General features: G+C 43.4%; 1 protein-coding gene across 5 annotated transcripts in view; it reads right to left on the minus strand.

Annotated features, from left to right (window-relative positions):
- Positions 1-21,492, minus strand: part of FAM171A1 (family with sequence similarity 171 member A1) — a 123,898-nt gene that overhangs the window by 12,148 nt on the left and 90,258 nt on the right. For 3 of the 5 annotated variants that reach the window (XM_032474015.1, XM_032474017.1, XM_032474016.1), the window contains 2 exons: positions 19,278-19,436; positions 14,217-14,393 (listed from right to left, as the gene is read on the minus strand). In XM_032474015.1, the coding sequence (XP_032329906.1) occupies positions 14,217-14,393; positions 19,278-19,436 (336 nt within the window). The remainder of the gene's footprint in view (positions 1-14,216; positions 14,394-19,277; positions 19,437-21,492) is intronic. The other 2 variants (XM_032474018.1, XM_032474019.1) reach the window with 1 other exon arrangement.

The raw sequence follows: 21,492 nt of genomic DNA on the forward strand, positions 1-21,492 counted from the left end.
CTAACTTGAAAACGACCTCCGGGGTTCAGCTTTACCCTGCTTTTCCTGCCTGGCCCACTTATTCTGCCTCGAAGCCTTGCCAGTTCATCTCAGCATTTAGTAACAAGCAGAAAAGTCTGTTATGATGAGCACTGTTGATTTTGAGAAGGAAACTAGAAGTGAAAACCTGCATTCTAACAGATGACGAGTTGAAGCTGGCATCTGGCACCTTAGCCAATATACAGAGAAACAAGTCATTGCTCTTACACTGGGACTCGTGACCATGTCACACCCCAGGACACTGGGCAGATCCAAGTCCAGCACAATCAAGGGCCAACTGACCACATCGATGACTTGCCTGGATGAAGATAAGCCCGCCTGGGAATTCTAGCTCTGCCCCTTTCTAGCTGTGTGACCCCAGGACACGCGAGGGTGGCCCCAGCTGAGGAACGGAAGGTCCTTGGTGGTCTCACAGAGCCCAGGGCGCAGTCCTGGAGCTGGTGGCTTCACACTTCCTTTGTCACGTGAACAATAAACGGCCTCATCACTTAAGCACTTGTAGTTGGGGATTCTACTTTGTGCCACTAATATATTCTGACTGATGTATTTTTCCCGAAAGAGACAGGAGTGAGTTCCACTAGGTCTACGAACTGGGACTCGAAGAAACTCCACAGCCCCTCAGAAAACTCATCTCAGAAAAAGTTCTGTGGGTTAAAAGGTGAATATCACACTGAGAAACAGAGCCATTTCTATTCCAACAACTTAGTTGTTCACTGAGAAATATTTGGGAACATTGGTGTTGAGAGGTGAGCCACATGCATGCACGACACAGGCACAAACTTGGACAGTAGGAACCTCTGGTGGTCCTGCCTTTCAGCTGTTGGTTATGGCCAGTGACCCTCTTGCTTGGGTGGTGGTGACTCCTGCTGAATGATCAGGATGGTGTGGGCATTAGCTCATCGCAGGGCTGTCTCCTTAAGAGGCATGTATCTCTCAGATCCATAGCTATTGTTTACTATTATTGCTGCTACTTACAATCACAGGGCCCCCCCGAGATTCCCAAATACACTGGATTTCTCTAGAAACTGGCACTGACTTATTTTCCAGGACTACCATCTGCATTATCTTAAACTATAACTTCTACTGCCTTTTTCTACCAGCTGTACGGGTAGAAGTGTTAAGCTCTGAGTCTATTTTATTGCATGCTGCAACAGAACTTCAGCGGGACAAGATCACCTGTGAAAGTCAGAACAGGAAAGTCCACCAGCCCTTATGTCCCGTCCATCAGCACGGCAGAAACAGCAGCAATGCATATTTTTATGATATTGTGGAGTAGTCTCCCCCCCCACCCCCAAATTAAAAGCTATGCCTTTCAATAGCTGTGTTCCCGTTTTTGGAATTACTGTTTGTGAACTCTGCGAGGTGGATACATTCCGTGTTAATCACACAGCAGAGTGTTTCACCTGGTGCTCTATTATCTGATGGCTCCTGTTGAAAGCAATGGAATTGACGAGTGAAAGTTACGTACAGATGGTTGGATTCCTGCAGCTTTGGGCAAGTATATCTCAGGACCAGTTCAAATAGAAATAAAATTAAGGGCAACTCACTATCACCGATGACCTTCTGTTCAAAGCATAAAATCACAGCTATATTGAATTATTAGAAATTAAAACAAGAAATGAATCAGTGTTCAAATACAACATGTTCCCTGGGTATTTTTAGGGTTAGTTTTGAGAAATGGATTCTTAAAAATAAATTTAATCCAAGCCACTGATTTTTCCCCCTTTAAGCTTTAGCTGAGCTATCACAAGACTCACTGAGACAAATTTTAGGAGAGAGCAGTAATGGGAAAACCATAGGATTCTGGCAGAGTTATAGAAAGCTCATGCCTTAAATAGGTAGCCAGAGGTATTAGGATGCATAACAGCCTTAATAAAACTTAATGAGAGAATTTTGAGTTTACAACAGGTATATATCAATTTCCAGAAAGCAGTATCAGCGTGCAGGGTAATTAAGCCCATTTGGAGAGAAATTCTGTTCATTACCCACTAAATCCAATATCCATCTTGCAATTACATGTCAGAAGGGATTGGGTAGGGAAGGCAGATGAGGATTATGGGGAGCACAGCCACTAATCCCCAGCATTAAAAAAACTTGCTCAGAATGAAGGGTGGCATAAAAGACAAGTTGATGAACATCTGGACGGAGGTGGTAAGATGCTCTTAACCACTGCTTGTAAAAAGAGCTCATTACAGCGGAGATCTTGTTAACATGAAGATTCTGATTCAGTGGGTCTGGAGCACAGCATGAGATTCTGCATTTCCAACAAGCTCCCAGGCCGTGGACCACTTTTGAGTAGCAAAGCTCTAAATTATTTTCACAGTTGTGGGCATGACGATCCTTTGAGAAAACCCCGGTACCATTTCCCACAGTGTTGCCGGGGTGCATCTACTGGGTGGCCAGCGCTTGAAGCAATTTCAGGAATATTTCCCTCAGGAATATTATTTCAGAAATAATCCAGTCACTTGCCAGACTACTGACCAGTAGTTGACAGCCATTTAAAGGAGGCAGTGCCTCTCCGTGAACTGGCTGCTGCAGGTCTGGCTAAATTGGTTCCAATCTTCAGACTTTGCATTTACCTTTTTTTTTTTTTCTGCCTAGAATGTTCTGCCTGCAAGACATTCCCATGTTAGGCTCCTTGGTGTCTCTGGATCTCAGCTCAGATGTCATTCGTCCAAAGGTTCTGAGCAGCCAGTCACCATCTCTGACATCACCCCACTTAACCGTCTTAAAGCACTTACGCCAGTGAAGTAAACTGATGGTCTGTCTCCTCCATTTAGAACAAAAACCTCATGATTACAGGGACCTTCCCTGACTTGTTTTGTCATTGCTTTATCCCAAGAGCCTTGAACAGAGTGAAACCTGGCGCAAAGAAGATGTTCACTGTCTATTTGCTGAAATGAGTAAAGTGTTCAGTTTTTAAAAAGGGAAGCCAAGAACAGAATTCCACAGGAGATCTTTCAATTTTTAAATGTTGGCAGTAAATTAAAACATAACAAACAAATAAATACCCCCGAATCAACTGTATGGGCCAAACAAAACACATCTGGGAATGGACTATGGTTCTGCACCCCCAGATCCAGTCCATTATTCTATTAAAGCCACATTAAATCTTGGCATAGAAGCAGGAATGCACAAAATCTGATACCCTCGAACAGGAAGGGGATTTAAGTCTGAAGGAAATCGCTTTTTGCATCTCCCCTGCTCCATTCCTAGGATACTGGGCATATGTATCAAATACTCCCCTGTGCTAAATTTTGGCTTCTTTCTGATTAATAAAGAACATAGCCCCCTACTTCCAGGGTTTCTTTGAGAATAGTAATGAAAAGTGTTGGTCTATGGTCATACCTGTTTTGCTAATGAATAAGCCCAGCTGAGAATGAGTAGACAAAAACATCTTTTCACGAACGATCCTGTTTTTCTTCCCCTTTGATCTAGGTGAACTTCCCACATGTGAAATGGCCAGGCTGCCACGTACAACTCCTCTATGGGTCGTAATGCAGAGCCAGCAAGCACGCTTCTGCAGAAATCTTTAACAAAACACATCCTGCGTGGGCTGGGTTTGTTCAATGTGCGTGTTCTGTGTATGCATGTGCGTGCGCATGCATGCAAATCATTTTTAAGGGGTGATTCAAGAGAAGGGGCAGCAAGAACCAAGACATTAAGAACTTAATACACGCCTGGCAATGCACTAGGTGTTTTATGTACATTATCTCTCTCAAGTCAAATTAAAAGGCAACATTTATTCTGAACTTTGAGTCATTTGGAAACAGGGAGACAGCAATGACATTCAGAATGTGGGATAACTTGCAGAACAAGAGTACTGACCAATCAGACTGGATGTTCTGGCAAACCAGCTACAAAGCTTCCTTGGATGAGACTGGGTATTAAATTTAAGGACACGAAGACTTCATGGTACCCGTCCTTCTCCCTTACATTATGCTTTACCCCCAAAGCACAAACTAAATATGGGCTGAATAAGAGCAAAGGTGATTATAACAATAGCCAACATTTATAGAGCACTTTGGCCAGTACCAGGCACTGTTGTAAGGGCTCTCCATTCACAGCCACTCTATGAGGCAGAGGTGACAGCTATTATTATTCCCATTTTATAGGTGAGAAAACAGGCCCAGAGAGGTTAAAGGACTGGCTCAAGATCAACAGGAACCAGTGTCCATGTCCAAGCTGTCTCAGTTGCTGGGCTACAGGCCGCTTGTGTTCTATCCACTCCTGCCAAATGCTGTACAATGTGCAATATTCAAATCTATCAAAAATAATTCTACCTTTTAATTACCCATTTCAGTGGAGATAATTGAAAACAGAGGCATTTTAAAAAATACTCGGTTTTAAAATAAATTATGGCAGCTTTGCCTTCGTGATTATTTTTCACCCAGGCTGATATTAGACCGATCATCTGAGATGCTGTGCTTAAGACCCAGGCCAAGCGGCAGCAAAGCCAGAAAGCTCTGAGGATTCCAGGTGATGGGGGAAGCCAGCTGGGGGATGCACACTTGCCACAGATAATCTACAAAGTAGATATTCCATAAGTGGTAATGAAGGGCTGACTGTAACGTGAGACACTTACTTTTAGGCGGAACATATTGATGTATACGCTCTAAGGCCACAAAATGAGCAAAAGTCATTTGTAAAGCTTGCCAAAAATTGTTTCTGTTCAACTCAAGCGTGAGAAGTTCTCATTCTGTATAAAATGACCCTTTAGGAAAATTAAGTCTCTCCGAATAGGGTTTGAAAACAAAAGTGGCCCTGAACCACAACTATAAGATTGCTAGTATGATGGTCTTCTTTTCTGAAAATTTTCATTTTTTTTTTTTTTGGTTGTTGCAGGAATTGCGGGGAGTGGGGGGCGGCAGGGGTTCTGCAAACACAAAAGGCTTAACAATTTTTAGGAATGGATTAGTATTACAAGAGTGTTTTTTGAGTTGCTAGGCAACGTCAGAAAGCAAATGTCCATGTTCTGAGATCACTCAGCATTCGGTCTCCCCATGTTTTCTGTGGCCTGACTCCATTCCACTTGGGCAGCAGGAGTGGAACATCACAACTGTGATGCTGATGGTCCATGGTGACCAAAAGATACCAATCTGTGTCTCAAAAACGGACCACAGTTTGTTGGCCACCTGGCAGCAGAGATCTGTGGCCAGACAAAGTTTTCGCTGGACTGGTGTTTGTCCAAATTAAGTCCTGCACCTTCAGAGTTCTCTGTGTTGCACTGCTTCAGTCAGCTTTCTTTGCAGGTAAATTACCTTTTCTTCCCCCTTCTATATATTGAAGAGAAGCCCGATTCACTTTTATGGGCAATTTTAACATCTGGAAATGCAGAGACTCTTTCCTTGAGAATTATTTCTTTGTTTCTAAGAAATTACCTTCATCCTGGCAAAATCCATTTCAGATCAATTTTCTTTCCTTCTTTTTAATGGAGGTACTTGGGGTGGAACCCAGGACCTCATGCATGCTAAGCATGTGCTCTACCACTGAGCTATAACCTCCCCGCTCAGATCATCTTTCTTAAAGACAGATTGACATTATGCTTAGATAGGTAAGTCTGCTTGCTTCTTTGATTCCCTTAACTACTGAGTCTGTTCTTTTTGGAAAAAAAAAAAAAGATAATGTGTATTGTTCTAAAATTAATATCACACCTGTAAATACACACTTAATTGTTAGAAACATGAACGCCCTTCTTTCGTCCTAACTTTTGCCCACCCAGTGCCATGGAGACCCCTCTTGTAATTCACTCACTACACCTCTGCATGGCAATATACCATCTTCTATGTAAAACATGTGGCTCATGATCTACAGAGAAAAGGACACCCCAGTAATACTATTTTCATCTTCTTAAAGTTACAGACATAATTCGGTGCTTCAAGAACTCCCATCCCTTTCTTCCCTGGAAAAACCATGAGATGGAATCAAATCTTACATCTGTATTTTAAATCAAGTTCCACCTTCAAGAGCAGGCTGGCCATGACTCACCTAAAAGGACTAGTTCAAATGAATACAGCATCAGCAGTAATGTTCCCCATCTGATGCAGAGACAAATCCACCGCAGGGCAATTAGGAGTGAGTATTCCTGAATGCCTGACACACGTGAACCATGCAGCATAGGAAGCTGGTTTAGCATATACCATTTCTATAGCAACGCACACGCACTCTGCAGGCTGTGTTTTGGGAAGGCAGTTAAAACTGGATTCTACAATGGAGCTTCCTTGGAATCTGCTTTTCCTTTCCTCCATCTCATTAGAAGGAGGGTATCCAAACCAAGCACCCTAAGTTGTTGTGAAAAAGCAGAAACTTACCCCATAGAAGAGCTTAAGTTGTGATTTCTCTGCCACTCAATGTCAGTGGGTCACTCTCAGTGCAAACCACTGACCTGGTTTGCTTATTCACAAGCGGCCGTTCCCCAAGGCACTGAGTCAGATTGCAGTCTGACAGCCCAAAGTGCGGGACAGCCATCTGCTGTCCCATTTATAGTCTAAGGAGAGGGGATGTCTGTAAGAGTGAGCTGACGTCTCATCTCTTACTGTCCAGAAAGCCTCAGCTAAGATGCATTCACCGTGACCAACAAAACTGCATCTGCCAGACCAGGGAAGGAAAGCTGCTTCCTTCAGAGGTCAGGCTGGACCCTGGATACAGCTGACAAGATCAGCCCAGCGCCTCAGACATGCCTTGATGCCAAGGACACGGGCACGGGCGTCACACTGCTTTTCCAAAGACAGAGCACCATCAGAGGTCTCAAGTTAGGGAAATTTGCTAATGCTCCAGAGGAAAAGACTAATCCTCACCAAACAGAGCCCTCGCCACACACTTTAACACGACAGCTTTTTGCACAGCATGTAAATGTGGCACCATTTTTGATTCTAATATGTACAAGTCAGGCTTTTTAAAAAAATCATTTTTGGGGAGAGAGTATAGCTCAGTGGTAGATCGCAGTGCTTAGCATGCACAGGGTCCTGGGTTCAATCCCCGGTGTCTCCATTTAAAAAAAAAAATAAATAAACCTAATTACTCCCAATAATACTAAAAAAAATTTAAAAATAGCAAATACCGGTTGGGAACCATAGCCTCTGTCGTAACTCCTCAACTCTGCGGGGGGCAGGAAAAGCACTCACAGACCACACACGAACAAAGGGCATGGCTGAGTCCCAGTGTCTTAGTGCATTTGGGCTGCTCTAACAAAATCAACTGGGTGGCTTATGAACAACAGAAATTCACTTCTTACAGTTTGGAAGATGGCAAGTCCAAGACCAAGGTGCCAGCTGCTTCTGTGTCTGGAGAGAGCCCTCTTTCTGGTTCACAGATGGCACCTTCTTGCTGCGTCCTCACATGGGGAAGGGGCGAGGGGGCGCTCTGGGACCTCTTTCCTAAGGGCACTAATTCCAATCTTGAGCACTCCATCCTCATGGCCGAGTCACCTCCAAAGGCCTCACCTCCAAATACTATTTATTTGGCGGTTAGGATTTCAACATACACATTTTGTGGGTGGGATACAAAAATTCAGTCCACAACACACAATAAAACTATTCGGGGGGCTTACATTTCATAAAATTTTCATGCATGATGAGATAGTCTTCCTCTTTTGATTCTGTCTTCAAACATTTAAAAATGTAAAATCCATTCTTAACTTTCAGGCCATAGTTTGCTGACCCTTAATTAGATGGAAAATTCTTAATGGATTCACACATTGCTATTTCTGGCTGTTAAACATTTTGAAATTGTAATGACTTTGATTTATCTCAAAAGCAGATAATTTAAGGTATTAAACTGGTTTGAAGTGATTATCCTATCTGAATTAATTATAAAGAGCAGACAGTAAATAGTGTTACATGCTTAAGATGTGTTCCTATTTTTTCCTGATCTTATAATACACTCTTAGAACTTTTCATTTTACTGCAATAATTTAATTTCTACTTAAATAAGGACATTTTTGATCACATATAATAATAAGTATAAAAACCCCTTATGAAATATGTAGGTTTCTATTGAGTTTAGTAAGTTAAAGAACATATGGTTTCTTTGAAATGTCCATCCAATCTTAAAGTTTTCAGAAAACATATTTTAATTCATTTGATCATTTCTGAGTGACTATTCAAACACTGGCTTTTCTCTGCACACATACAATCTGTTAGAACTAGGAATTAGGCAGTTACGTTTTTCACTGTAGATGATAAGTTAAAAAAGAATGCCTAAATGAAAATAGATCAGCTACACAATGGAGACAAAAGGTTCAATGCCGTGGGGATAATTTGCAGAGAGGAAGGGGAGAATTAGATAACCTACATTTTAGAGACTTCATAACCATGCACATTCCTTTGTTTTCACTGATTTCCATCGTTTACTAATTTCCTTTTGCTCCTGTAATAAATTACCACAAACTGCGGGACTTAAAACAACACAGATTTATTCTCTTACTGCTCTAGAGGTCAGAAGTCCAAAAGCAGTCTCACTGGGCTACAGTCGAAGTATCAGCAGGGCTGGTCTTTCTGGAGACTCTGAGGAAGAATCCATCTCTGTGCCTTTTTTCCAGCTGTTCGTGGCTGCCTCTGCTCCTTGGCTTGTGGTCTCTTCCTCCATTTTCAAGGTGCATCACTCCAACTTCCGCTCCCATCATTATGTTGTCATCTCCTCTGATTCCTCCTGAATCCCTCCTATATGGACTGTTGTGATGACAGTGGGCCCATGTGGATAATCCAGGAGAATTTCCCCATCCCAAGATGCTGAACTGAATCACATTTGCAAAGTCCCTTTACCATAAGGTAATATTCATAAGGTCCCAGGATTAGGATGTGGAGATATTTGGGTTGGGGGGAAATCATTCAGCCTGCCATATAGATCCGAAATTATTTTAAAAATAAACTTTTGTTGCTTGTGAGCTGTTTACAAAATAAACTGATGAGAGCAAAGATGCTGCTTCTACAGACCTGTGACAACTGCAATGACAACTGCACGACTCCCAAGCAAAAGCATCACTGTATTAGGAACACAGCCTTTTATACCGCTTTTCATCCATATTCAGATCTGTTCATTCAGAAATGAAGAGGCAGGAAGGAGCAGGTGAATCATCACAGTAGGGATGGAAGCTCTAAGATGGAGAAAAATCCAATATAGCTGTTCTCTCCCCAGACGAGCACTGAAAGCATCATACTTGTATAGATATATAGATACATGTTTACTATAAGTATATAGACATGTAAAAGTAAGTTCTAGGTATAGAGTAATCTTAAGTGCAAATGTTACACTGTAATATCTTAAACTGCCCTGAACCTTAAAACATCTAAATGCTTCTCATCTGATCCAATCATCCAGCAAAAATTTTAGTTGGGAACCTAGCACATGCCAGGAACTGTCCTTGATCATGAGGATTCAAAGATAAGGAAGACTTGGGGAAGACACAGATAATAACTGAGAAGCTGCAAGGCTGTGTCCTCACATATGTCTAGTACCACCGCTAAATGTACAATGAGCTTAGGAGCGGCCAAATTACTGTTCAGGGCATGGAGAAAGGGATTTCAAAGGAGAGCTCCTACTCACAAGTGTGACGAGCTATGAGAGACCTAGGCTCCTCCAGGGAAGGGCAAATGGCTTGGTGTGGAAGTGATGGAAGGTGTGCAGGAGACAATGGTTGGAAGTGAGCCAGAGATCCGGGTAAGGGCTGGCTCTGAAGAGATCTGTGTGCCATGTGAACGAGTGTGGACAATGAGAGGTTCTGAGACATCCTCTGTGAGAAAAGGGTCTGTGGTTTTGAAAGACAACCCAAGGAGCAGCACAGAAGACCTGGTGGAGGGAAGGCGAGGTAGAAGATAGTCAGACGCTGCTGGAATTGGCCAGAAAAGAGGGAAGAGTCTGAACCAGAGGTGACACAGAGGAGGAGAGGAGAGGAGGGGCTGGAGAAATACTGACTTGACATCCACAGGACCTTGCAAGGGACTAGACGTGGCTGTGGGTAGGGCAGGAAGGAGAAGCAGAAGAATAAACGCGGGATAACTCCTGGGTTTCTACTTTGGTGGTCTGGTACCCTTAGCCAAGAGAGGGAACATGGAGATGGACATGTATAGGGGCTGAAATAAGGGAAGCCAACAGGTCTGTTTCAGCATGTGAACCTGAGTTTCCCACAGGACATGCGCGGACAGATGTCTAATAGACAGAAACACAGATAAGAGATCAGATTTGGGTGCACAGGTAGCTATGGAGATGTGGAAAGCCAGGAGGTGCCCCAGCGACTACATATAAAGTAAGTGAGGATCTGGGCTTAGGGCAGAGCCCAGGGTACTGCAGGAGAGGAGGACCCAGGGGACACTGAGTCACTGAGCCAAGGGAAGAAGGTCTTCATTTCGAAAGAGTGGAAACCATCTCACGCTGGACAGATGTCCAAGAGGATGAGGAGGTCGCTTGATTCTATGAACATGCAGCTGCTGCTGAACTTAGTAACTGTGGTTTTTGGAGAGTGGATGTGGACTGCAGGACTGCAGTGGGTCAAGAAATGGAAACAGCACATAAAAATCCTTCAAGAAATCTGAGCTAAGAGGAATTTGGGAAAGTGGTTTAGATGTTATGGTTTGAGAAACACTTTCACAGAATGGGGAGACCTCTGCTCACTTAATAAACTTTTAGGATGTACTAGGTACCAGGCACTGAACTCAGCTTCTTACAGATCTCACCAAATTTATTCCTTGGGGTGGTTAATTTGGTGTGTCCACTTAGCTAGGTCACGACACTCAGCTATTTGACCAAACATGCCTGGATGTTGCTGCAAAGGTATTTGTAAGATGAGACAAACATTTAAATCAGTAGACTGAGTAAAGCAAATTATTCTTCAAATATGGGTGGGCCTCATCTAATCAACTGAAGGTCTTAAGATAAAGACTGACCCTCCCCAGCTTAGGAAGAGGAAATTCTGCCAGCAGATGCCCCTTTGGATTCAAACTGCAACATCTTCTCTGGGTCTCCAGTCTGCTGGCCCACCCTGCAGATTTTGAACTTGCCAGGCTCTACGATTTCATGAGCCAATTCCTTAAAACAGAACTCTCTCTCTTACACAAACAGATGCACACATAACACACCCACCCACACAGCCACATCCTATCCATTCTGTTTCTCTGGAGAACTGCGACTAATAAATACACTCTTCATTTCACCTTTAGGTACTATTGTTATCCCCATCTACAGTTGGCCCAGAGAGGTTAAGTAGACTGGCCAAGGCCACACAGCTAGTGGGCAGCAGAGCTAGAATTCCAATCCATTGTGCCTCAGAGTCCCTGCCCTGAACCACATGCTCTGCTTCACAGCACTGCCTTGGCATGCTGGGGGACGACCTGGACAGACAACAGTGACAGGGAGATTACACGAGGGAGGAGAATTGACAGACGCATGTCTTGCACAAGTGAGGAAACAGGTGCAGGTGATCTGTCCAAGGTGGGACTTAGAGTTTTCCAAGTGGCAGACTCAGTGCAAGCTTTCCCCTCTCCTTCGTACTTTCTGTCCCTGCTTTGTTGTCCACATCCTTTCCTCCCTTCAGAATTCCTATCTTTCTCAGGGGTTCTCTCAGGCACACCCCCTCAAGTCACTTCCTCTTGGGAGCCCAGGGCTCCTTACATCCTGACCAGGACCACATGCCTCAAAAAATCACCAAGTCGTGAAGAATGGACACCAATGATAATGTGCCCATGTGACTTAGTGTATCACATTTCCTTCTAACGACGTCAAGTTTGGTGCATCTGATAAAGTCAATGACTTCTACACAAAGAATTATGCAGTCTGTTAGCAACTGTTTGGAAAGTAAAACACAACAATCCTCTCCTCCCCAACTCCAGAAAGCCCAACAAGCATTTATTTCCAAATATAAATTCCTAAAACTAGAATTTGATTACCGAAGGAATTAGGTGTCTTTGATTTGATACCAAAAATCTGTCCATTATTTTTAGGATGGTCTATCAGTTTAACATTCTGTACTGGGTTTTTTGAAAACTGGCATTTTCAAGGGGAGTATAGGAACCAATGTGCTGTCAAAATCCTAAGCACAAGCATGTTCTCTCATGTTCTTATTATGACTGTCAACCGGAAAACTTCCTGGAGGAAAATTTGGAAATATGTATCAAAAGCTTTAGAATTCTGTATATCTTAAAGTCAGCTGTTTCACTTCTAAAATTTTCTCCCAAGGCAACAACCACGACTGTGTATAAAGATTTCACTACAAAGATACTTATCTCAGCACTGGTAAGAAAAGTGACGTCTTTTACTTTTTGAGGGGAGAGGGAGTAATTAGATTTATTTGTTTCTTTATTTTTAATGATGATACTGAGGACTAAATCCAGGACCTTGTGCATGCTAGATGTGCTCTACCATTGAGCTGTACCCTCCCCACCTTGTGTAATTTTTTTTGTTTGATTGATTTAGCAGAGGTTTTTTTTTTGTTTCTTTTATTTTTTAATTAAAATTTTTAATTTCTTTTTTTTTTTAACAGAGGTACTGGGGATTGAACCCAGGACTTCATGCATGCTAGGTATGCACTCTACCACTGAACGACACCCTCTCCTTGATGTTTTTTCTATTTGCAGGGGATCGAGCAACTGAACTATGACATCTCCATGTAAGGGCATACTATGCACTCTTAACGTGGACACTGTAGAATAATAGTTGCTATGGAAAGACGTTCGTGACATACAATTGGTTTTTAAAGGCAAGTTATAGAACAGCACATAGCATACATTCCCCTTTCTGTTAAATACATATTTTTGGAAGGCAGCCTCCAAAAGGGCCCAAGATGCCCACTCCTGGTGTCCACACACCTGGGCTGCACCAGTATTGGGCTCTGTGACCAACAGTATATGGAAAGAACTGAGGGGAGGCCACTTCGACATTAGGTTATAAAAGACCTTGACTTCCATTTTGCCCGCTTGTGCTTTTGTATTTTTAGTTTATTAGGTAATTTCTCTTGGATCACTCGCCCCAGTGGAAGCAAGCTGTCACGCTGTGAGCGGCCCTATGGAGATGCTCACGTGGCAAGGAAGTGGAGCTTCTAGCCAACAGCCAGGGAGGAACTGAGGCCTGGAAGTGCACTCACCAGCCCCTGCTGCACCCTGGGACATGCTGGCTGACAGTGTGACTGCAACTTTGCTGGATATTCTGATCCCAAACCACCCAGCTAAGCTGTGCCTGCGTTCCTGACCCTCCATACAGAGAGGTAACAGATGTCTGCTGGTGTTTAAAGCTGCTGAGTTTTAGCACCACAAGATAACTAATACATACGTGCCTAGTGAAATGGCTGGAAGGAAATACTGTGGGTTCACTTCCAGACCGGCTGCACTATATCCAACATCGCAGTAAAGTGAGGCACATGATTTTTTGGTTTCTGAGTGCGTATAAAAGTTGTTTAGGAGGGGCTGTATAGCTCAGTGGTAGAGCACATGCTTAGCATGCCCGAGGTGCTGGGTTCAATCCCTAGTATCTCCATTAAAAATACCCTAATAAGTAAGTAAATAAATAAACCTAATTACTCTCCCAAAAAGTTACTGTTACACTGCACTGTAGTCAGATAAGTATGCAATAGCAGTATGCCGAAAAAACAATGTACATATTTTAAACAAACAATACTTTCTTGCTTAAAAATGCTAACCATCACCTGAAAACACGGGACTGCCACAAATGTTCCATTTGTAAAAAATGCAGTATCTGCAAAGTACAATAAAACGAGTGTAATAGAACAAGGCCTGCCCGTAATACTATTAGTGGGTTTCCCTAGGTGGTGGATCATGAGTAATGTTTATTTTCTTTTTTCATACAGTGGTGGCAATAGAAAAAAGAAAGAAATAGAAAATATAAAGAAGAAATAGAAATAAGATAATAGAAATAGAGAAAAGAAAGCTATGTGACCAAAAGAGATCATGTGACCCGTAAAAGACTAAAATGATAAAGATTAGGAGAGCCAATTTAGCTCTAATAACCTTGAAAGATTCTCTTCAAGCAAATTAGCTTGAACATGCAAAAAAAAAAAAAAAAGAACTCCAAAGAGCATGTACGCCTTAGCTACCAGAAACCACACAATGCACTGTGAGCAGCAGCATTCAATAACTTAGAGGAAAAGAGACTTGTATAGGCTGCTTAGACGGGGAATCAAACAGTCATGAAGACATCTGTTAGGGGTCAGCCGGCACAGGAGTCTTGCTTACCCAGCTTCTGGTCAAACCGCCATGCTGTGACATAGGCATTGTGCCTCAGATTGCTCTGTGTGGCCAGGGGCACGGTGACATAAATGGGGCCATCCACCAGCACCGGTGTTCCATCACTGCTGAGCAAGTGGACGCTGACAGCTGTGACCGGCGTCAGGTCGTACCTGGTGCTGTTTCCTGGAAGCAAGAGGCACTCTCCATCACATGCACACAAGGGACCTACGTGGGGTTGCAGAAACTTTATAGAAAAACAAAACAGCTACCATTTACTGAGTACCAGACCTCCTATAAGCCAGGGACTGTATTGAGCACCTGACACATATAATCCTCACCATGACTTTCTAAAGGAGGTAGAACCCCCCATTTTACACATAAATAAACTGAGGCTCAGAGAGAGTAGTAAATGGAGCTGGTCTACAAACATACATTAGTTTGAGGGTAGGGCTGAGATCCAAGTTCAGCTTTTCCGTTTCTAACCACTGTGCTGTGCTTTCAAAGAGAGTCTCCGAAAGGAAGGGAATGTCGATAATGTGAGAGGAGGTGTGTGTGCAAATGCCTGAAATCAACTCCTAGACAAAGTGAGCCCTGCGCCCATGTTACGTACTTGGCCGACGACCACGATGAGACCACATGCTTCAAATCAGGCTCCTTAAAATAAAGAGTTAATTTCTTCAAGGAGTACTTCAAAATGTCAGGTTACTTCGTCTAATAGTACACTATTGAAAACTTAGACTTGAAGTGTTTATGAGTTATTTTGGTTGCCATTGTTATTTTGATCTGTTTAAAAGGAACTTAATAGACCTATTATTCTACATTAGAGGCCTTTTTTTTCCAAGCCAGTGCTTTAATGACTGTCTACAGATAAATTGGGGAATGCTTATGAGAGCGATACTGTATTTACACACTTAAGTGATCCATTTGAGAAAAAAATTTCTCCAGTGAAGTATAATATTTCATACAAAATGTATTTTGTCATAATTTAAAATCTCGCCTTGAACACAGCAACAAAAACACAGTGACAGGAAAAGTTAAGCTATATTAGGAGATAATTTACAGGATTTCTTTTTAAACTACTTACATACCTACCTACCTATCAACCACATGAACTAGTGCAAATACCCAATTAGGAGTAAATTTAAACATTTAAAGCAAAGCTAGTGAATCTTATTTTATTTTTATTTAAAAAAATTTTTTTCAGGGGTAGTAGTTAGGGTTTTTCTTATTTTTTTATTTTTTAGAGGAGGTACTGGGAGTCGAACCCAGGACCTCGTGCATGTTAAGCATGTGCTCTGCCACTTGAGCTGTACCCACCCTCCCCTTCTTGTGAAAATTAAAGTTTCAGAGAGTCATCGCTAACTCCTGCGTAGAGCCATTTCTATACAGTAGTGAGAGCGCTGTCTTTCATGATTTACAGCCATCTCTCTTTTCCAATGAAGGGGAAGGCTTGGAAATGAGGATTTCATCAAAACGTCCACATTGGAACCATGGATTCAAGTTCTGAAATCTTTTATTCTGGCCATTTCAGTTTAGGGCGAAGAAAACCAAAACCTAGAATTTATCATATTGCTGGTCAACATGGAGATGACCTTGAGATGGGGACCTAAATGTGCCAATTGCCCAAAGTTGACCCAGAAGCAAAGCCAGGTCTCCAGTGGATCTCTCTAGGCTCTGTTAGACCATCTGGATGAGACAGAACTTAAAACAAAGAGGAATTAAGTAACTTGAATGAGTTCCGAGGAATGAGGTCATGCCTCCAGCTCTGGGTTTTATGTTGGAGCACTGTGTTGCTGGGAAGGCTGGATAGAGGTTTCCTGATGGTCTCAGAACACATACTTTAGCACGTTCCCCTACTTTCCTTTCAGTCTGTCCATTTAAAGTCAACATTTTTCCCCTAATAATGTTCACTTAAAATAATCAACATGCATCTGTCTGGTGGCCATGTACTAGCCTTTGTATAAACAATTTAGAGATAAGGTTTTCAGTTAGATAGTGCTGCTCCTTTCATCAAACCTACAGCAGGAAGTCTGTCCAGGGACGCAGCAGGTAGAGCAGAAAGGCACTCCGGACTCATCCTCCATCCCTTCCTCCCACTTAACGCTGCCTCTTGATTCCTGGAAATGGAATCCTGTCATCCCCAGATTTTCCCTTCCAATGACCTTGCACATCCCTGGCCTAGGAAGCCAAGGTTTCAGTACCAGATCCGCCACCAACTGCTCAGGTGGCCCCTGGCATGTTACTTCACTCCTCTAGGGGGTCTGTTTTATCTGCAAAACTAAGGAGGTTGGACTAGATGCTTTCCTCTGAGTCTATGGAAAGAAATGACCTTCACCATAAACATTCAGAAGTAAGTAAAACACTGCAGAAAGGGGCACATTCATGTAAAGCAGTTTCGCCAGGTGCATGTGATTTAACAATCTTTAAGAAGTCCTCTGAAGACATCGCAGGCGCCTATATCTGCCTTCTGGGGGTCTCTTTCCTCTCTTAGTGTTTCTGCTCCTTCCAAAGGCCCCTCTGTCCTCCCACTTTCTTTATTCTGGAACCATTCATACTTTGAAGGGCTAAATTGTTCCCTTTCCAGCCCTCATTATGAGATGGCAACTCTTCACAAAACACTGAGTTCTACATATAACAAGTCTTCCCTTCCTGTTCCACGTTGATGGTACCTGACTCCTGACATGTCTGAATAAAGACAGGTGTCTATCAGGCAAAAGCAGCACCACTGGACCAAGCTAGGAGGCCTCCAACTCATCACTTAGAACAAGAGGGGCTTTGCTCAGACAGCATCTAAGGTTCTTTTGGCTTTGCGCTCTATTATCAAACTTTCTGGATTGTGGGGAAATCTTGCACGAGTCATAGACTCATTCTTCTCTGTCTTCCTGGAGCTACTAGCAGAAGGTTTCTTAAAAACCCCTTGAGAACATCACAGATCAGTTCTGTGCTTTCTTAGCAACCACCAGGGAGAGCGTGATGCTGAGAAGATGGGCAGGAACGAATGAGATGGAGTGGTAGAAATCTCCAGACGGCTGTGTTTCTCTGTTTACAACTCTGGAAACTCCCTCTAATGTCCTAGGAAACTCCCTCTAATGTTTAGGAAACAACCTCGTTTAGGACATGCCAGGGAAACCAGCCCATCTCCAAGTCAATTTGTGGCCTCCATTCACTTCACTGAATTCCAGTTACGACCTGTCATCTCACATGGGTTTGTGTGGTCCAGGCTCTCACGTGAAGTTGAAACCTCTCAGATGCAAATCTCTCAGATATGAAACATAAAACCAGAGGCAAACGTGGGGCAGAACAGTAGCCCCAGTTGGTGGGCTGCTGGGATGCTAAGCAGAACCCACACTGTGACTGCCTTTCCTACTAGGCGGTCTGCTTCTTCCTAGGTCAACTGGCCAATTACTTCAGCAGAAAACAAGTTGAATATAGCCTTGCAAACATCTTCTCTCTTCCCTCTGAAATAACACAGTGATTTTAAAATAAAACAAACTCCCCTAAAATCAATAGTCCTACGTCCTTGTGTTCCTCTTCCCCCCATCGTTGTCCTGGATTTCATAACTTATTCAAGAGCTCTTGGAATTGGGGCACGGAAAAATGAATGCGCTCTGAGGAATGAGGTCATCCCTCCAGCTTGAGGTTTCATGTTGGAGCACTGTGTTGTCGGGGAACCTGGATGGAGGTTTCACGATGGTCTCAGATTGTACTTTATCATGTTCCCTGAAACACTACTTTCCTCCTAGGCCTGTCCATTTAAATTAAAAGTCAACATTATTTCCCCTGGTAATGTTCATTTAAGATGACCAATATGCATCTGTCTGGTGGCCAGTGACTGACATATTCATGGCATCATTATCATACAAAAGCTAAAGGGAGAAGAAACATTTCTCAAAACAGGTACCGCAGAAGGAAGAAAAGCAGGTAACAAATCACTAGGTCACCTTGATTCATAACCAGAATATTTATTAACATTCTACAAAAACAGATCAGATGTTATAGTTTTAAAAAGCTTCTGCAGGATGATCCATTTATGTAAAGCACTGGACAATTAAGTGAAATTCAATCAAAACGTCCCTGGGAAATGCAATAACGTAGTTTCCTAGCAGGGATTTAACCCAGAATGGTCTCTGGTTTTCTAGTTTATGCTGCGACAAGTATAAAGTGTTGGGGAAAAGAAGGGAAGTGGAAACAAGAAAATGGTTCAGGACTCCAGACTCTACCACCCTCCTTCATCAAAAGGATGACCAGGGACCACATTTGCACCAAGCTCTGCTGGCCACGGACAGAGGTAGAAGGTAGTCGTTTACAAATAAGGAATTATTACTTATTTTCTGGCTGGTGGCTTTGAGTTTCTCTGATCTTCGGGCAATGTGTGTCCTGCCAGCACAGGGTGAGAATGACTGGGCTGACTCAGAAGTCTGCCAGGAGACAATTCACAATCAGCTATAAAGGCTGACCACTCTCTGCTGAGTGGAAGGCAGAGAGATGGCAAACTCAAAGAAAGGGAGGATGGGAGAAGAGGCTGGCTGGACTCAGCCAGCAGGGCCCAGAGGCTCCCCACTCTGAAGGGCTCACTGGTGGGGTGGGAGCACTAGTGTGCCCCTCTCCGAATCAGGCCCAGTGCCACCCGCCCCCTCCCCTCTTAGCTGTGACAAGCGGCAGGGCAGGGCCTCACACCTCTGCACAAAGGACAGGCTGCTCTACCAAATGCACAGTCCTGGGACAAGGCTGAGGACAGGTGGACAGAAAACCTCTAACTCTGATCTGACTCTTAAAAAAATTCAATTAAAAGAACTTCTAGGCATTAAATACATTTAGTCTGCCCAAAAGGGAGCTCAGAGAAGGTGCTTAAGGCAACTGGTACCAGCAGAAAGGCTCAGGGAGACAAACTCACTGAACTTCAACCCTGTAGTGGTACAGACTGAATTCCTCAAATAACAGTTCCCATGCACTTGGATCTGGACAGATCTCCTGTTCTGGACCTTCTCCCACTTAGGACTCACACCTCCAGCCACATACAAAGGTGCAACTGCTACGCCAGCTGCAAAGAGAGGAGACTCCGATTACCTGTTCCATTTCCATCTAATCCTCGCAAATAAGGAAACCCGTCCACCTCTGAGGGAGAGCTGGCGGCCGTGAGAAAGGCAGTCAGGTCACTGTAGCTGGTGTTCTCAGGCAGCCGCAGGGCTCGTCTCTGGAAATGCACACGAGGCTGTGGCCTGGCACCTGTGGAAATTAACGTCTGAATTACCTCCCAGAGGAGCAGTTTCTGTTTTTAGAAAACGCAAACCCCAGGAAAGGCTTCTCTAAGATCTCAGTGTGCCTTCCCCCGCCCCCACTCCTCCCCACGTCTCCTCTCCTCTCCCATTCACGCGGGGCACAAAGATGTGACAACATGCTATTATGGGGAGAGGAATAATAGCCCATTGTCACATTGGTTTGACACAGGATATGATTTAGGTTTTTCACAAAAAGCTCTATTTGTGAACAGTCTTTTCACTGGCCGGCCTTCGCCTGTGGATACGGGTAACGTTTGGGGAAAGAAAGTCCACGTAAGTGAAACGAGTAGATGACAATTAATCTCTTGATACAAACAAGGCAAGAGAAACCCTTTGATACCATTTCAAACACATTCTTGGTCTTCCTGGTAAAACCTGGTGTAAGTGCACAGACCAAACTGCAGCAGAGCCAGGAGACAGAGGTGCAGCCGGACAAGAACCTCAAACTAGAGCCCACAGTGATGAAGCCTTTCCCGCCAGTGGAAGCTGCCTTTTGGAAGCCCATATATTCCGGTGGGGAGCATACTACTCGACAGGGATTACACTGAGGTTTTTATGACGAGACTCTTGCAAGGATGCGGGAACTGCTCCCTTTGGCAAACTCAGTTCTATGCAGAAAGATGGGTGGAGCCCACGGTCCCGTTCAGACAGTTCAGACAGTTACCCTTGTGACACCATCAGTACTTCGACTTTGCACCAGATGTTGTTTTGACTGTAAAACCTGAACCTGTTTTTAATCTATGCTGTAGCGACAGTCACAAGATGTAAATGTGCTAAATCATTTTGCACTAACCCAGCAAACACATCATTAAGACAAAAATTAATAGAGATGAGAGCTATAGCATTTACCAACAGAAATACACATTGTTGAAATAAAGTGGTTCCTTAAAAGCGGTGGTCTGCCCTGATGTTCTGATCATCGGCGGTCCCACCCCAGGCTTGAGGGAGCCCGCGTTTCCATGTGGTCAGCCGGGGGCTCCCTCTCCCCGACCATGGCTGTCCAGACACAACAGCCCTGCCCAGGGTTCATGGTCTTCATGTCAACACCAGAGCTCCCTTTCTCTCTGGGTCAGAAACTTTCTTTCTTTCTTTCTTTCTTTTTTTTTTTTTTTTAACATTTTTTATTGATTTATAATCATTTTACAATGTTGTGTCAAATTCCAGTGTTCAGCACAATTTTTCAGTTATTCATGGACATATACACACTCATTGTCACATTTTTTTCTCTGTGAGTTATCATAACATTTTGTGTATATTTCCCTGTGCTATACAGTGTAGTCTATTCTACAATTTTGAAATCCCAGTCTATCCCTTCCCACCCTCCACCCCCCTGGTAACCACAAGTCTGTATTCTCTATCTGTGAGTCTATTTCTGTCCTTTATTTACGCTTTGTTTTTGTTTGTTTGTTTGTTTTTGTTTTTGTTTTTTAGATTCCACATATGAGCGATCTCATACGGTATTTTTCTTTCTCTTTCTGGCTTACTTCACTTAGAATGACATTCTCCAGGAGCATCCATGTTGCTGCAAATGGCATTATGTTGTCGGTTTTTATGGCTGAGTAGTATTCAGTATTTCAAGAGGGGAATAAGCCTACTAGAAATGTTCTAGAATAAAGGAGTTTTGGATCTCAAAGGATCAACTAGTCCAAGTCTCTTCCTACAGGTGAGGCCACAAAAGCCGAATGGACTCACCACAAAGACAGATTTATTTACAGGGCAGGCTGCCTTGACCACTTATGGCAGAGGTGGTCACGTCACGATGCCACCCCATCTCCTGAAAATCACTGATTACACTTTGCAAGTGACTGGTTGGTTCTCCATAAACACAGATCCAACTTTAGAGCTCATGGGAGCCAGGTGCCCAAACTCACCACAGTCCTTTAGAATCCAGTTGCCTCCTGAAACCAAGCAGACACACACCTCAGTCCTGTTTCAGATCATCAGTGCCCTTTCTTGGTCCCTACAATAAAGCTATGGTGACACACTGGCATCCATGTAGCTAT

The sequence above is a fragment of the Camelus ferus genome, chromosome 35 (assembly GCF_009834535.1).
Source record: "Camelus ferus isolate YT-003-E chromosome 35, BCGSAC_Cfer_1.0, whole genome shotgun sequence".
Classification (NCBI taxonomy): domain Eukaryota; kingdom Metazoa; phylum Chordata; class Mammalia; order Artiodactyla; family Camelidae; genus Camelus; species Camelus ferus.